Source organism: Metarhizium album (genome assembly GCF_000804445.1).
Source record: "Metarhizium album ARSEF 1941 chromosome Unknown scaffold_8, whole genome shotgun sequence".
NCBI classification, from domain to species: domain Eukaryota; kingdom Fungi; phylum Ascomycota; class Sordariomycetes; order Hypocreales; family Clavicipitaceae; genus Metarhizium; species Metarhizium album.
This window is the reverse complement of record NW_024467582.1, coordinates 824,011-840,599: the sequence shown is the minus strand read 5'-3', so window position 1 is coordinate 840,599 and position 16,589 is coordinate 824,011. Positions and strand designations below refer to the sequence as shown.

Sequence of the window (16,589 nt, the reverse complement as noted above, 5' to 3'; positions counted from 1 at the left end):
TATATACTGAACACCTCCAAGTCGCGTAGTAGAGAACGCCAACTGATAAGGCGTAGGGGGTAATTTTGCTTGTACCTCTGTGACTTGTCGACAGTGTCTGGTCAGGCCGGCTGCAAGAAAGCTCTCATTCAGGTTGGCGCTGGCCACAAGCCAGTACGAAGTTTCCTGGGACAGTCGTGATGAATCTGGCGTCTCATTCCATGTGGATGACAGAACTCCCAAGACCTGCTGAATCAAGTCCAAAATTCTTGTCCTGTTTCGCAGACCGGGACCGCAAAGTGCTCTGTTTGTGTGACGATATATACTACGCCAGTCCAGACGCCGATCCCATGCCTGGGACTCGAAGAGCCAAAAGCGTTCGCCGGTTGCCGAAAACCTAGACCGCCAGAAGTCGTGGCTGTAATATGCCGAAACAAAGCATCGAGATGCTTGACGAGCCCTCAAAGCATCTGCAGTCGGCAGCAAGGACGCGATGATGAGGCACAGCGTCTCAGGGAGAAGGGCAAAGCAGTCGGTTGACGTCGGCTGACGATGCGAAACAGCAGCTCTTCTAGCCCACTGCGGAGACCGTTTCCCCTGGATGAGAAGCTGCCTGATCTCGGAAACGCTGTACGGATCTTGACTGGCGATGCGAAAAAGTTTGGAATCCGGGTCGAGATAACCGAATCGTTCCTCCCAAGGATAGTAGTCGTCGCGATTGTTGATAATTAAGCTGCCATTATGAAGGCCAGATTTGAGAAGCAGGTCCCGAGAAACATCTTGGTGTGGGAAGGGTAACGATTTGAAAAGGTTGAAAAGACTGTTCAATGACACTGGTCGAGGGCAAGAGGTCTGGCCCAACAGAGACCAGCAAGCCTCATGCAAAGGGAAGCCGTGTAGATGATTGATCGGAGAACTGACCGAGCACGCCGATGTGCACCCTTTTCGAGGCTCGCGCCCCCTTTTCATCCCAGCGACATTCCGGATGCAGAGGCACCTTGAAGCCACTGCAATCAAGAGGCCTATAGAGCCCGACGCCGCTGATCTTGATATCGGTATTGTCCCCGTACACTACCATACTGAGATTAGGGCAACTCGTCCATGACATGTGAAGCACGGCATCAAGGCTTACAGATTCTGAATTGATTGACCCAAGAGACTGCAGGTGCAGGTTCAATGCTGTAGCTGCCAATGGTGAAGCCGCACAGGGCACAAGGAACGAGGGGACCGAGGGAATGCATGGCCCATGGATTGCGATCCAGAACAATGCTTATGCGTCAATGTTGAGACAGCTTGGCAGCTGATGTTCAAAAAGGCTTGCGGTGTGTATGCGAGGGTTGAAGCCGCATTTCCTCCACCTGGTTCCAGATATATCGGGAGTCCAAGGAGACAAACGGAAGGCGCGATGGCCTCCCAAGAACTTCCTTCCTGATCAACCTTGAAATGCAGTGGTGGCAGCTGGCTACAGTTGCCGGATTCACTGGCCGGATGAGCCAGTTGGCATGTCTGGATTCGTATCGCACACAAGCGGGCACTTCAGCAAAGCGATGTGAGGGAAGATGCGCATCTTCACAGAGCCTAATCCAGGCTACAAGGGAGCGAATTGTGTACGACTTGCAATGAGAGACGCATGGCTCCACACAGCTGGAAGCGCACTATGCGGCACACACCCCTGTTTAGGCGCGGGTGAAGCTATTCGAAGGCCGTCGAGGATGATTGCCCGCCTCGCACGAGTGGCAGCGCTTGGAGCGACCTTTACTGCCTTTGCCTGCAATGACGGCCTGGATGCAGCCTTGGCGGGGAACATCATATCCGGCACCAGCGACGCGGTCTGCATAACATGGGCCATGTAAAAATCGAACAGTCGAAGCTTGGGGAGCAGCGATTAGTTACCGTACCGTGTGCACCTTGCGGCATGTGTACGTACTTTGAAGCGCACGGTCCACATGGGGGGATTACGTAAGGGGGTCCAGCGATCAGCGTATCATTCCCCCGCAGGTTCATGCAGGAAGCCGTTCGCGTCTCGGTCGCCAAGGGTCAACTAACATGCTCGAACCTCGGCCCCGGATCACCCGGCTACAAATCCTTGATCCGAATCCCATCTCTTTCATTAAAAAAAAAAAATCATTCTCATCTCGCTCCCCTTGTTGGAGCTCCTCTCCCTCCGCAAGCGCGGCGTCTATGCAGGCGGGACCGAGGAGCAAAGAGACCTCAGTGCTCTCACACCAATCATCACCGCTCAGAGAGCGAGTGGCCCTGGTACTTGTCACCATTGACCAAGAAACAAGCGTACGGATTTTGACTTTCGTGGCCAGCAGGCATACTTGACGATACCCGTGATTCCCAGAAAAAAAAAAGCAACTCCAACACCTCCTGAAACCGGAGGGGTAAAAATGGCAGACCGAGCTCAAAGCAGAATCAACGCCATCGGCCAGCAGCTCAAGCCGTCGTCAACCACCCTCCCACCCATCACCAAAGTTGCCGGCAAATCCAACGGCCCCCGAGCACAGGACAAAGTCGTCATCATCACAGGTACGATCCCGCTGCTATCAGCCCGCGTCATCCACACACACACCACGTCGCCTCGCGGCCGCACCAATGCCTCCGGAAAGCTAACATGACACCGACCACGGTGGTCAAGGAGCAAATTCGGCCCTGGGCATCGGTTGCGCAGCGGCCCACCAGTTCGCAGAAAACGGTGCCAAGGCAGTTTACATTTGCGACTTTGCCGACACCAATCTCGCCGCGCATCAACAGGAGATCGCGCGTCTGTATCCGGGGGTGCACGTCCACGCCTGGCGGTTTGATGCGGCCGACGAGGCCAGAGTCGAGGCCGTGGTGGACGACGCCCTCCAGCGATACGGCCGGCTGGACGTCTTCTTTGCGAATGCCGGCATCACGGGCCTTCACGTCGCCTTCACCGAGTTCTCGGACTCTGATTTCATGGAGGTTCTCAGAACAAACACTCTAAGGTACCCGGGCTTCGTCTTGCCAACATGGCCACGCCCCCATCCACCCTCTTTCCGGCCACCTGAATCGCTGGAACGACTTCTTTTGACTTCCCCCTCCTTCATTTTCGTGCTCAAGATCAAGAACCTTAAATTCCGAGGACACGTGGCACGCGCTAACACCAGGACATAGTGTCTTCTTGGCCGCGAAACATGCTGCTCCTGCCATGATGAAAACATCCCCATCCAAGCCCACGTCAGGCGGCTCCATCATCGGGACGGCTTCCGTGGCCGGAATCCGTGCCAATGCCGGGTCGATTCCCTACTCGGCCTCCAAGGCGGCTGTGGTATCTCTTGCCCAGACTATAGCCTACCAGCTCTCCGGGACGGGGGTCCGCGTGAACGCCATCTGCCCTGGTCTTATCGAGACGGGCATGACGGCCCCCGTGTACCAGGCAAGAGGCAACCAAGGGAAGATTGGGCAGCTGAACCCTACGAGAAGAGGCGGACACGCAGACGAGATTGCGAGGGTGGCCCTGTTCTTGGGCACCGACGAGAGCAGCTACGTGAATGGCCAGGCGTGGGCTGTCTGCGGCGGGCTGAGTGCTGGACATCCTTTTGTTCCGGGAAAGCTCAGCTAACCCAGCTGGTCGGACCAGGAGCACTGTATACGCTGTAGTAACGATTGGCTGTAGCGAGGTGCTCCCAACACTCGGTCCTCCAAATTAACATTCTACGCTGCTCGTCGCGCTGTGTAGTGTGCGCATAATAAATCAAGAGGTCCGAGGCCATCTTGGGCCTCGGCCGACGTGGAACGAGTCCGCCTCCGCACGCCCGCCAGTATTGTCCGAGGGGCAACTTTCTCAGCTCAAAATGGCTAATTGAAACCGCGGCCATCCTTTATTTCAAACGCCAAAACGCCAAAACGCCAAAACACCCGAATCCCCGAACCACCAACCACAAAGCCAACTGTGTAGCCCGTCCCGCAAAGAGCATCAATCGCCTCTGTGTCATGTCTACAGTAGCTGCGCAAACCGGCAATGCTCATACACCGACTAGTTGAACGGCCACCATTTTACGTATTCCACACGTCACAGGCCAAGCTCCTTCTCTTGCCGCACTCGGTGTCTCCGGTCAAGGCGTCCGCACGGACAGGGAAGAACAGCGCGACACTTCACGTGGCCAACTTACTCGCAAACCCACTCAGGCAGTCTTCACCCGACAATGGGCCTGGCTCGGGAGACCGGAAGAACATCACAATGGCCTACACGCAGGAGGAGAGTCCAGGGCGTGGCAGTAGTGCCTTGTGTCGTTTCGATCCAAAGGTAAAATACGCATGATATGCCACGACGAACCTTGCCAATGTCGCAGTCGCCCCGTGGCTGATACGGCATCGTCAAACGCAAATTCAATCATGTCTCGGCCTTGAAGCGTCTTCTGGTGACCACGTCCGCGAGTATAACAGCAGGACAAGGAACGACCACACCAGGCTCATCTGTCCAGTTCCAGTACTAGTCCGAAATAGTACGCCATCGACAACGGCAGTTTGCGTTCCATCTTGAAAGCAAACATGATACTGCCCTCCCTCGCAGCGGCTTTGGCCTTCTCAGCCGTCGTGTACGGCCACCCAGAAACCGAAGAAGAGCGCAGCGCACAAGCCGCAACCCTTCGTCGCATCGCAGCACATGCCAAACGAAGCCTCGCAGACTGTGCCGATTCCCCCGCCGCCAGGGCGCTCAATGAACGAGCTGTAGCTCGTCGTGCCGCTTGGGCCGATGAGCTGCGTGTAAAGAGAGGACTCCAGTCTCGTAAGATGCCATCCTCGACGTCTGTCTCTTGCGTAACCGTGTTGACAAAGACTGTTTCAAGACGCCGCTCGTCGAGGTCCCAAGGAGCTCGAACAGTACCTTGCTGTTTCGCACAACCACACTTCCGCGGGCCATGACCTCAACGACCCTCTGGGCGGTCTGTTCGGCTCCAACGCGAGTTGTGTTCTGGTCCCAGAAACCATCATTGGTCCGTACTATGTCGAAGGCGAATATTTGCGGACGAATATCACGGACGGAGAGACGGGCGTTGCTTCACACGTGGATATCCAGTTCATCGACGTCAACACGTGCGAGGCAGTTCCCGGCCTCGTCGTCGACCTGTGGCACGCCAACGCCACTGGCGTCTATTCCGGCGTGACGGCAGAACTCCAAGGCGGTTTGAAGACCAACTTCGGCCGCGGGATTCAGCAGACAGATGATGACGGCGTGGTGCAGTTCAGCACAATCTTCCCGGGCCACTACGTCGGCCGAACCAACCACTTCCATGTCATGTCCACTGACAGCGCTACCATGCTGCCAAACGGGACCTTTGAACATGGTACCTCTTCGCACATTGGACAGATATACTTCGACCAGGCCCTCATTACCGAAGTCGAGAAAACCGAGCCGTATATGCGGAATCAGCAACCCGTCACAGACAACCGCCAGGATAGCTATACTGGTGACGAAGCAGCCGAGGACTATGATTCAATCATGAAGTATGTTTACCTCGGCAGTGAGGTTCAGGACGGCCTTTTGCTTTGGCAGACGATTGGAATTGACACTACTGCCAACTACAACAACAAAGTGGAAGTGGCCTCAAAGTGGCACCCCGGAGGTGGCACTGACGAGGGTGGCAGGCATAAGGACAAGAACGGCCGGCCAGAGGAGAATGGCAGGCCCAAGGAGGAGAATGGCAGGCCCAAGGAGAACAATGGCAGGCCCAAGGAGGAGAATGGCAGACCCAAGGAGGAGAATGGCAGGCCCAAGGAGAAGAATGGCAGACCTGAGAAGGAGGAGAAGGGGTCGTCCAAGGCAAAGAGTACCTAAGTGAAAAAAAACAAGCGTTATAAATCGCCGACATACCGGATAGAATAGAGTACAGAGAAAACAACTGCTTGGAACTGTTTGTCTTTTGTTTTTGTTTTTTAAAAAATAGGGAATCAATGCTATAGAGAATCAATTTCCATGACGACTTCGGCGGGTGTTGCGTGTGCAATCTTGTCGAGCATAGTACCACGCCACGCAACGTAGTCCGATTTCTTAGCCTCGCTCAGCAAGTCATATCGTTCCTGGAGCATTGTATCCGCACGTCGGGTCGGCAGGAAAGCTTCCGAGTTCTCGGCACCATTGTCTGACACGTCTGCATCCGCTCTTGTGGTGCAGCTCATGACATCAACAATCCCTTCATACCAGTCGCCAGATAACCAATCATTCTCGTTGACCTTGGCCACTGCGGCGTCAAAGTCTCTAGCCTTGAGGTCGTTCCAGCCTTCCCAGGCAGCGGATTCATCTACGTTCGGTACGGTAACTTCTTGGTTGGCTTTGGCTACGAGAGCAAGAATCTCTTTTCGAAGGGGCACATATCCCTCGCGATCAATAATGGCGCCAGATGCAACCGATCGAACACGCATAAGGACGAAGAAATACACGGCGGCAACAAGGTCGGTTACATGATGAATGACCCACTGGTCTTGTGTCGGTCGGCCCTCCTGTGTGAGGATATGCTCCATGCCGGCGAGAACCGTAGGCGCAAGCCGTTTGAGATCTGACTCGGCGCACATGAATCGGATAACTGGTTGGATCCAAGGGTGTGTGTAGCCACTCGAGCCTTGTGCGTCGAGATCGTTTCCTTTGGCGGGGGCACTGGCATTCTTTGATGACGCCCGGAACTGGGCCAGGGCTGCCTCCTTCGTTGGAGTTGCCCTCGATGGTATTCGGCGGGTCTGTGACTTTGATGGCGTGTCGTGGTCGCGTTGCTTGGAGCTTGGAGTTCGCTTTCGGGCTGACCTTGGGGTAGTTGTGGGATTCGGTAAGATGTTGTCCAAATGGGTATACAGCCGTTTGTAGATGCGTGGGGGGATCGGAGGTCGGGGCTCGATGGGTGGTAAATCAAGAATCATCTTGAGTCTACAAGAGCGTCAGCAAAGTGTATGGTGGTGGTTGACATGGTAACACGACACACTGACCGGTCGCAAGCTATGTTGGAGCATGCATATTGTCGAGCTATCTCTTCCTCTGCCTTGAGTGTGCTTGCCCGGTGTCGAGATTGAGCCAGTAGTGACGCAGCCAGCTCCACAAGGGAGGGTGGAAGATCTGAGCCATATGTCGGCATCAACGATAACAATGCCTGCTCGATTTGTCTGCTCATGTTGGCTGAGCAAGTTGCTTCGGGTGGGGAATGTTGGGATCGAGATGCGCGGCCAAATGGCTTCGCTGAGCCAGAGATGATGACGACCGATGGTTTGGACTTGTTCTTGCAGCTGCGAGAGCCAGTGGTGTTGGTGTCACATCACTGGGACGCCTTGCGATACGCTTGGAGAGGATGTCGAGGTCAGGTCACGGAGTACGGACGGATTACGGAGTAGACACCTACAGTCTCCGCGAGTGTGACAATTATCGATAACGGACCTCCACACTCGAAGCACGGAGCCCGATCTGGGGCATTCGAAGCACTGATTGGCTGCAGGTGGCGCCCATCCCCGGCCCGGCGGTTGCCACCGCCAGAGTCGAACGGGTTGAGCCGCGCATTTGACGCGTGTTTCTCAAGTCAATTGGACATGAACCGCCGCTACACCAGCCAAACCGGCCGAAGGCGGCCCCTTTCGTCGCAACGACATCAACCAGCACGTCGCACATAGCTACCGGCAACTGGAGTTCCCCCTGAGCCCGATTGCACACCCGTCACGGGGCCGAAACCATGCACGCTACCTTGATATCAGCAATTGCCCTCTCGAGCTTGGCCACCGCCCACGGCAACCACGGCCAGAAGCCCATTGTCAGCCACGATGCCACCTGGATGGAGAGGCACATGGCAGGTATGTCTCACGCTCACCAGCCGCCCCCGGCTCGACACTCCGGACGACCATCCAGCGAGTCCAACAAGAAAGACACCTCGATGACTGACACGCATGGCCACAGAGGAGCACCACATTGATTCCTGGGACACGGGCGCCTTCTTCGCCCTCCACGACTACAACTCCGACGGCGCCTGGCAGGGCGAAGAAATCATGCGGACCTACGGCCTAATGGACCCGTCGAACAAGGACATGTCGCACGACAAGAAGCTAGAGGTCCTCCAGCATCTCATGGGCATTCTCGACCAGGATCACGACGGGGTGGTCTCGGGCACGGAGTTCAGGGAGTTTATCGACCGCGGCGAGACGCTCCCTGACATGGGCACCGGGCCAGGCCACCATGGCGACGACGAATACGAGTACGAGATCCACCACTGGGAAAAGTACCACGATGAAAACACAAAATTGGAGGATCTGACGCACCCCGAGGACATTGAGCATTTCAAGTACCACGAAGAATTGGAGAGAGCGCAGGAAGCACAAGAGACGATGGACACCAAGTCCATCATTGAAGCGAACATCCCTATCAAATTTCGGAGACAATAAACTCTGGGGAGGAGAAGAGAAGTGGCCGAAGGTCTCTGTGTCAAGTGACACCTCTGGTTGGACTTGAGGACTTTTTTTTATTTTTTATTTTATTATATATATATATATATATATATATATATTGACTGAATTTGCGCAAGACGTACAACGACAGACGAGCCAGGCGGGAACAAATATACAGGTAGCGCATGGATAATGGATATTGGAAGGGGACAGGTGTACCAACGTGTCTCATCAAGACTTGACAGCAATATGCACATCAAACACGCAATGCCATACACCAGGTGCGTACGACTTGACCTTTTCCACCCTCTCCACCGTAATCGCTCTCGTCAACCTCTTTTCATCCTGGTTCTCCCCCAACAGTGTCTGTATCTCCTGCTTCCTCGCGTCAATCTCAGCATCGCCCACATTCTCGTGAAGATGCAGCCACGCCGCCCGCCCACCCATGGTCGTGCTCCTCGTCAGGAACAGCGAGACATCCCACGTCATCCTACTCGTAGGCAACAACCCGCAGTTGACATGCCGTACGTCCCGCAGCCATCTCCCCTCCCTCTTCATGCCCTCCGCCCTCCAGCGCGCATTCTCGTTGCTCTCGGCAAACACCACAATCGCGGCAGTACTCTTCACGATCTCAGCCACTGGTTTCTTCAGCCTGTCCCCCTCGACGACCTCGACACTCCAATTATTCAGACGTGCTCCACGGCGAAGAGCCTCCACGCTCCACGGGTTGAGTTCCCAACAGAGCACTCTGAACCCCAGTCTGGCGTAACAGAATGCAAAGTATCCGATGCCGGCGTAGAGATCCACCGCCCACGCATCTTGTGACTGGTCGCCGTCGCGTCTCCTGCCAGAAGCCGCGGGGAACTGGAGCAGGCGGGCCTTTTCCTTGACGTTGCCTCTGCTGAACATTGTCCAACGGGGAGCCCACGTCTGGGATATCCCGTTTTGTTTGGCAGATACCCAGAATGCCTTCCCAAAGTCCTCCTCGGAAGGAGGAATCCTGCTTGGGGCACCGGCGCCAAAGTCACCATACAGAATTCGCAGGCCACTCGGACTGCGTAGTGTGTTTTCCCCCGTCCCGTCCCGGCTCTGCAGCGGAATGCCCTCGTTGGCCGCCAGGTGCGTCAATCGCAGGGCGGATTGACCAGTCTTGGAGAGTTCTCCCAGAATCAGCTCCCAGAGTAAGTTGGTGGTCGCGGCATTCCGTCGTTGGAGCTCGGCGGTCCACGGGGCATTGGCGAAGCTGCCGGCGGGTAAGAGCGCCATGGGCTCGTATATCGTGAACCTCTTGGGCGCATTATCGCACAGACACTTCCTCCAGGCCGTGGGCTCATTGTCTGTTGGGGGGCCGAGGGGAGTGAGCCATGTTGAGATGGCGGTTTGGATTGGATCTGGCTGAGGCTGACGCCTGGGCATTCTGCGTTCAGCTATTTGTACTGCGTAACCATGTCGGACTGCATTGAATAACAAGGCGAGGTCGAGGAGTCAATGACGGTGGCTGGTCGCTTGTTATTGATGCTCGCAGCTTGGAGCTTGCTTCGTCTTAAAAGTGCTTGCCGTGCATGCGTGTCCTGACGTCGTGACAAAAATTGCAAGTCCAACAAGTTGGCTGGGGACGGGACGGCCCACAATGGCAATCCGCGCAAAGTCAGTCGCGGAGGCGTCCAACTGTTCGCGTCAAACGACCCATTGGACCTACTTGGCCAACAATGCTTGGGTGGCCAATGTTTAAGTAGCCAATAACCATACATGCCGTTATCATTCATACCACAAGTCATGGATATCTCAACCGTATGCTAGTTTACATCTAAAAGCCTTGTCCCGCCCGTTCCTTCATTTCTTTCTTAATCTCGAATCAATTCTTCAACGTGGCACATCACAAGAAATAGTCACTCGGCCCTCTCCTGCTCGCAGGGACGTGCCTCTGATCATCCGGCACGGCCGAGAATATGCTGAATCTGGGGTTCAAATCCTTATCTACAGTCATGATCGAGGCAACATTGCCACAGCGGTAGCAGTAGTTCGGTGCAGACCAAACAGTCACCACGGAGCTTTCGGCGAAATGATACTGCCACATATAGTTAGCATCAACCCGCAGCAGGTGGCCTTCTCCCTCTGCTCGAATGCGTCGTACCTTGTAGCCTTCGTTGACAAGCTGATGAGCCCGCGCAATTAATTTCAACCCATTCACATGATTGAATTCGGTAGCGACCTTGTCACCAAAGAGCCAGCCCGCACCGCGTGGGCTGATAGCCCATGTCTCGACCTCTTCAGGATCTGACCAGACCAGGTCGCAAAATGCTCCTTCGTGAGGAATCTCTTGAGCACGAGCAACAACGCGGATTTGATCTATCGTTCTAATTTCCGGACTCAACCCGCCGTGCACACACAAAACTTCGCCGTCGACAATGGCCGCGAGGACAAGAAAGTCGAAGACGTGGCAGCAGGCTTTCCATACGGAGGCATTGCCATACTTTTGCTGGCACTCCTCAAAAAAACCGTAGACTTGCGTGATTTGCCGAGATTCGTGGTTACCTCGGACAAGAACAATTCGATCGGGATATCTATTCCAAAGCCGTCAGCTATAAACTCGATCCGTGGCTTGGAGCAGGTGGGACCTACTTGGCCTTCAAGCACATTAGCAACGTAAATGTCTCCAAACTGAAGTACCCTCTATCGACAAAGTCTCCCAGGAAGATGAAGCGCGTCTCGGCGCTCTGAGCGGAGGCGACATTCGCGCCTGACAGCGCGGAGCCCGGACGAGAACAGGCGACAGCGTCGGCGCCATCTTCGCTCTCGGCACCGGCACCGGCCGCACCAGCATCACCCACGGGAGATCGTAGCTTCTTCCTGAGCTTCGGGTTTGTGATTTCGCTCGGCGGCTCGATATCGTCGGAGGTGATGACAGTGGTGGCAGTTTTGGGGGCCTGGGCACTAGTCTCCCCAGGCATGCCCCCAGACACTCGGAACAACTCGAGCAGATCATAAAACTGGCCGTGGATATCTCCGCAAACTGTGACGGGTGTGCAAACGGGCTGAATGTTGGACTCTATGCTCATTCAGTCAGCGCGGCTCCCCGCCTTGGGTCAACCACGAAACCATTGCCTACCCTCCATGAGAATCTCCTTGACTTTCTCGCACAACTCCTTCATGACCCTCTCGGGCAGGTAGTGGCATTGTTTGGCCTCTTCGAGCCATTCGTCCAGGCCGGCATTTGGACCCAAGTTGGCGGGGCCGGGTCGAGGGACGCTTGTCGCCATCACTTGTGAGGTCTCGGATGCGGGCAGGCCTCGTCGAGAGGAAGGCCGAAGGGAGGATTATCACGGCCCGCCACAGTAGTAACGGAGAGTGGTAATCCTGTGGGGAGGATGGGCCAGATGGATGAACCGTCCGCACTTTGGGGTCGAGCAAGTGTGAAGCGATAATCGGGACTGGAGCTGGGAGGTGATGACCGGATCTTCTTCGGGCTCAAGTGCTCCATGCCAACCTGAAGTCATCGGTACTTAAGTAGGAGCTGCGCTCGAGGCACAGGTAACTGCAAGGCGGCGCACAGCCAGACGGACGTCAGCCACAGTCAGCCCAAGCCAGCCAGTAAGCACACCTGCCTTGCTTACTTAAGTACTTATCTGAGCAGCCGGCCATGGCAACCTCCCTCCAGGTGTCCCCTGGCAGGCCGAGCTCGCAAGACCACATTGAAGTCTCTACATTACATTTGGACGCGGCCGATACTGCCACATCCATGATCTGCAGTTTTCTCTCCGCCTACTTAGGTATTTGCGGTCCCCTGCTATCAAATCTTCTTGTCTTCTGTACTTGGATGGCTTCCTGAGCACCTAGGTAGGTACCTAGATCCAGCAGCATCCATCGTACACAGGTACCTGCCGAGCCAAATATAGCCGTCCACGTGATCTGCCTCTTTGATACTGAGCAGCACCAGCTCCACCAATCTGTGGGTCCTCCGAGGGCTGTCACCTCAAGGCCCTTTTCAACGTCACTTGCGTCTGACTGAGCTCGCCGGCTTTGGATATTTCCTCTTCCGGAAGATATCTTTTGCCGACTGTCAACGTAGATCTCTCAGCACCCAGAATGCGCGATGTCCACACAGCTACCGCAAGTCCTTTCGCGGAGGGCCAACGGACAATCCGGCGGCGCAACCGGCCGGCCGTCTGACCAGATCAGGATGAGACAGCGAGTGAAGGCATCACAGGTCTGTGGCGACCAGTCTTTCGCCACGCATCAGATCCCGGCGTCTGACATTCAAGTTGAGCAGGTCAAGGACAATGACGCCGCTGGTCACATCTCAAAACCCGCCAAGGGCAGGGGACATACTGACAGACGAGGAGGGGCATCCAAAGTAAGCCTTTTCACTTTGAGAGACACCGGACAGGTTACCCCCCCGTAAAGTCCGAAATAAATTCTAATCAATCCCAGAGTGCGAATGATGGGGAGGGGCCACCAAAAGCCGCACGATCCAAGCCTCAAAATGAAGGAGAAAAAGTGGTGGTTCGGCGTTTGCCGCCAGGTATGACCAAGCAGGAATTTATTTCTATTGTCGGACCAGAGTGGGAGGTCTCCAGGGGCAAAGTCGATTGGTTCTCCTACGTTGCTGGGAAAATTTCCACCGAGTATGTCAAACCCAAAGGTCTAGATCCGAAACTCCGTCATATTAACCCTCGCAACGAAGCCCCTCGAAACCTTCTCGTCCTGGTCGGGCGTACCTTCATTTGATGCGCAAGGATGACATCATGCCCCTCAGCGAGATTGTACGGAACGCGACATGGGAGGATGCAAAATCAACATTCACCAATCCGTCATTGGTCGGCCCGCCCGTATTGGAGTTTTCAATTTACAAAAAGGTCCCAGGCTTGAAGAAGCGCACGGATGCCCGACAAGGCACCATTGATCAAGACCCTGAATTCATGGCTTTCCTTGAAGGCCTGGCCAACCCCGCACCACTGAGAGAGAGCATCGACGTCGAGGATGCCGAAGACTCTGCCAAGGTCGACATCAAAGTCACCACCCCTCTAGTCGAGTTTTTGAAAGAAAGGAAGGCCAGCAAGGGCAAGGACGGATCCGGCAAGAACTCCAAGCCTGGAAAGGGAAAAGGTGGTGCCAAGGACGATGACACTTCGGGTAGGAAGAAGGGCAAGGAGTCAAGGACGGAGAAGCACGACAAGACGCCCAAGGAGACCGTCAAGATCCTTACTAAGAAGGCAGCCGCCGAGCAGGCAGCAGAAGGGGCGAAGAAGGCGGCGAGTCAAACTGCAACCTCAAATGCTTCTACTACTACAGCTGCAGCAGCCACTGATGCGCCTAAAAGCCGACGTGCTGGAATTGCTGCCGCTGCTAGGATTTTGCAGCGCGATCTTGGCCTCAGCCCTGGCAGCGCACATAGAAGAGCACGCCACGATGCTGCCAAGGCCGATACCAAAGCAGCAAGCTCTTCAGTCAAGGACGACGACGGTGCAGCCTCAGACGTCACTAATACTGCCAGTGCTACAGCATTGGCATCAGGTCCCGCCAAGGCCACAATCCTGGCGACGAAAACTGGTCCCGACAGCCCAGTCGCCTCAAAGCCCCAGCCTGGACGGAGAAATCGTGGCGGCAAGGGTGGTGCCGAGAAGAGTAAATCAGCAGCTAACGAGGCCTCTGGTTCACGACCAGCGGCGACCAACCCTCCCGTTATCTTGAAGAAGAGGAAGGACGCCGAAAACAGCGAGAGGCCTGCCGAGTCCCGGGCCCAGGCCTCTGGGCCAGCGACGACGAATGGTAACGGCAAACAGACGGCCAAAGAAAAAGCCGACGGCAAGGCAGCCTCGCAAAAGAAGTCGTCTCCAGTCTCGGCAAATGCAACCCGCGCCTTCGTCAAGCATGCCAATGCTGCCCAGGGAGTGAACGATGCAACACTTCGAGAAGCTCTGGGCGCATTCGGAGCCATTACGCTTGTCGAGGTTGACAAGCGCAAGGGCTTTGCCTATGTGGACTTTTCCGAGCACGACGCTCTGGTCAGGGCTGTGGCTGCCAGCCCTGTTCAGGTCGGCCAGGCCAGCGTACAGGTGCTCGAGCGGAAGGATAAGAAGCTTGCTGCCGCTGCCGCGACGCCGAGCTCTCCAGCAAAGGATGGCCAGGCACCAAATGGAGAGAGGGAGAGGGAGAAGTCATCTGGCGGTCGAGGTCGACGAGGACGCGGCGGCGGCGGCAAAACTGCCGCCGACACAACAAATGGCCAGGCAGCTGCAGGTCCCACCCCCGCAAGCACCGGGGGTTGAGGACAAGAATGCTACGACAAGGGCATACAGCGATCATTTGATTCAACACAGCATCCCTCAAGGGGTCGGCCGCGCGCGGCATCACAGTAGCTCGCCAAGAATCCAAACCGCGGCAGTCCATGGTACAGAGGAACCAGGCACGCCGCACAAGTACAACATCTGACGACAGTTGGTAGTCGGAGGCGGGTGGGACAGCGCATCCACCCCAAGCTGACGCTCGGGTCGTAATGCCTGAGCACGTCGGTAGTAGGGATGAGATCAGATGTATGAGAATTGCTCGTTACCGAGTGGCACTTTGTAAGAAGGGGGGCGCAAGGTTCGCTTCGCCGGACCTTGTCCACGAGGGGTTTCCATAGACCCATAGGAATGACTAGCCGCAGTGTGTTTGAGTGACTTGCCGTGCTCTGCAAGAGGTGGTTGGCAGCCAAAGTAGTGCGCACAGCGACGGTGAACATGAAGTCTGGCAAGCGCGTGCATGCATGTATGTATGCTCTGTGCGAGCTTGTGGCAGCGGCCGCCGTCTCTGCCCCCTGAACAGCCGGCGACTGTACGGATCCGGGAACAAGATGGGCGTTCTCTACCTCGCCGCGCCCACACGCGCCGACGCCACGTACGGACAGGCCCGAGGTGTGCGGCGGCGGCGCGGCCGACGAAACAGGCGCGCCCAGCACCACGCACCACGCATCTAGCTGCACTTAGTGGTGGCCACGAGTCCTGGACGTCCCGTAGGCGCGCGCACACGAGCAACAATGCGGGAGATGCTACGGCGCGCCGCGTACAAGAGTAGCACGGCCAGTCCGCAGCCCACGCTGGTCGACACGGCACGGACTCGGCCCATGGCGCCAACGTGGCACGCGGGCAAGAGACGCGCACGACGGGCGCGGAAGTGCCTCTTGCTCACTTTTTGGTGCTGTGCTCGGCCGGAGCTGCTTATTACTTCGTTCCCCAGCGCGTGGGACCCCCCGAAGCCGAAGCTCTCCCCGGGCGGCGACGTCATCCCGTCTCGTCTGGGCGGTGCGAGAGGCGGTCGCCGCGCCGGGCAGTCGGTGCCCATGCATGGCTGCTTTGCGCCAAGGCCAGGGCAGGCGAGGCAGGTCCGCGCGCTGCCGATGACGGCGCGGGCCGTGCGCGAGAGCCGCCGGAGGCGAGGGCCTGTCGTCGCGGGCGTGGGCGGGCGTGGGCGTCTGGCACCCCGACGGTCGGTCGACAGCGCGGCAGAGGGCGTGTCCGCCACGTCCGCCACGTCCGCCACGTCCGCCACGTCCACGTCCTTTGCTTCACGGCGCTGCGATGGGGAGTGGTAATGGTGACGATGTCCACGGTGGTGGTTGCCAGGTGAGGTGAGGTGGCAGGTCGAGGTTGTGCAACGTGGGTGGAACCGTGAACGTACTATGTGCGTACATATATATGTGCCGCTCCGTATTCGCCCAAGGACTCTGTACTTACCTTAAGTAAGTTGAAGTACCCAGCTTAGGCACTGAGGCGGGCTGCCCCACCCGCGTCTGCGTCTGAGACATCGGCAATGCGCAATCGCTGTCAACCTCGCTGCATTGTACGTACTGCGGGACAGGCAGCTGCAGGTGTCGAGCCGCGTCGACCAGGCCGACGCTCGGTCACACACTGCCCAGATGTTGTTGGTGTTGAGAGTTGAGATAACGTATATTTTCCTGTCCGAGGCCCAGGACATTATGACATCTAAGATACAGCATGAAGTCATCAAGGAAAGGAAAGAGGAAAAAGAAAACGTTCCGTCGGGGACCAAACGACACGTGCGAGGCTGAATTGGACGCCTCGACGGCGCTGGAATCCCAAGTGCAGCTCCTGGGGCAAGGCAGACGGAGACGGCGGCGGGGAGTTGCGTAGGTACTTGAGCGCAAGAGCCGAGTGGCCCTGGCACGCAAGTACCGGCACGTCTCCACCCGCGCTGTCAAACCCCATAAAAAAAAAAAAAAAAAAGAC

The 16,589-nt window shown here is 56.4% G+C and overlaps 7 protein-coding genes across 7 annotated transcripts; 4 read left to right on the top strand and 3 right to left on the bottom strand.

Annotated features, from left to right (window-relative positions):
* Window positions 1–2,372: 2,372 nt before the first annotated feature.
* On the top strand, window positions 2,373–3,568 carry MAM_04041 (3-oxoacyl-acyl carrier protein reductase; the record flags this gene model as incomplete). Its single annotated transcript, XM_040822840.1, has 3 exons — window positions 2,373–2,511; window positions 2,621–2,951; window positions 3,121–3,568. The coding sequence occupies 3 exons, from the start codon at window positions 2,373–2,375 to the stop codon at window positions 3,566–3,568; spliced, it is 918 nt and encodes a 305-aa protein (XP_040679346.1).
* A 929-nt stretch (window positions 3,569–4,497) lies between these two features.
* Window positions 4,498–5,785, top strand: MAM_04040 (Intradiol ring-cleavage dioxygenase, core; the record flags this gene model as incomplete). The annotated part of the gene is made up of 2 exons (XM_040822839.1): window positions 4,498–4,735; window positions 4,797–5,785. 2 exons carry the CDS (start codon window positions 4,498–4,500, stop codon window positions 5,783–5,785), a joined length of 1,227 nt encoding a protein of 408 aa, XP_040679345.1.
* A 119-nt stretch (window positions 5,786–5,904) lies between these two features.
* On the bottom strand, window positions 5,905–7,106 carry MAM_04039 (Origin recognition complex subunit 6 (ORC6); the record flags this gene model as incomplete). The annotated part of the gene is made up of 2 exons (XM_040822838.1): window positions 5,905–6,865; window positions 6,925–7,106. 2 exons carry the CDS (start codon window positions 7,104–7,106, stop codon window positions 5,905–5,907), a joined length of 1,143 nt encoding a protein of 380 aa, XP_040679344.1.
* Window positions 7,107–7,655: 549 nt separating this feature from the next.
* MAM_04038 (EF-hand-like domain protein) lies at window positions 7,656–8,358 on the top strand (the record flags this gene model as incomplete). The annotated part of the gene is made up of 2 exons (XM_040822837.1): window positions 7,656–7,773; window positions 7,877–8,358. 2 exons carry the CDS (start codon window positions 7,656–7,658, stop codon window positions 8,356–8,358), a joined length of 600 nt encoding a protein of 199 aa, XP_040679343.1.
* A 234-nt stretch (window positions 8,359–8,592) lies between these two features.
* MAM_04037 (tRNA wybutosine-synthesizing protein) lies at window positions 8,593–9,777 on the bottom strand (the record flags this gene model as incomplete). The annotated part of the gene is made up of 1 exon (XM_040822836.1): window positions 8,593–9,777. One exon carries the CDS (start codon window positions 9,775–9,777, stop codon window positions 8,593–8,595), a length of 1,185 nt encoding a protein of 394 aa, XP_040679342.1.
* Window positions 9,778–10,237: 460 nt separating this feature from the next.
* MAM_04036 (Serine/threonine-specific protein phosphatase/bis(5-nucleosyl)-tetraphosphatase) lies at window positions 10,238–11,621 on the bottom strand (the record flags this gene model as incomplete). The annotated part of the gene is made up of 4 exons (XM_040822835.1): window positions 10,238–10,429; window positions 10,496–10,925; window positions 10,984–11,410; window positions 11,471–11,621. 4 exons carry the CDS (start codon window positions 11,619–11,621, stop codon window positions 10,238–10,240), a joined length of 1,200 nt encoding a protein of 399 aa, XP_040679341.1.
* Window positions 11,622–12,454: 833 nt separating this feature from the next.
* On the top strand, window positions 12,455–14,630 carry MAM_04035 (Regulator of nonsense-mediated decay, UPF3; the record flags this gene model as incomplete). The annotated part of the gene is made up of 3 exons (XM_040822834.1): window positions 12,455–12,715; window positions 12,793–12,986; window positions 13,046–14,630. The coding sequence occupies 3 exons, from the start codon at window positions 12,455–12,457 to the stop codon at window positions 14,628–14,630; spliced, it is 2,040 nt and encodes a 679-aa protein (XP_040679340.1).
* Between the last annotated feature and the right edge of the window lie 1,959 nt (window positions 14,631–16,589).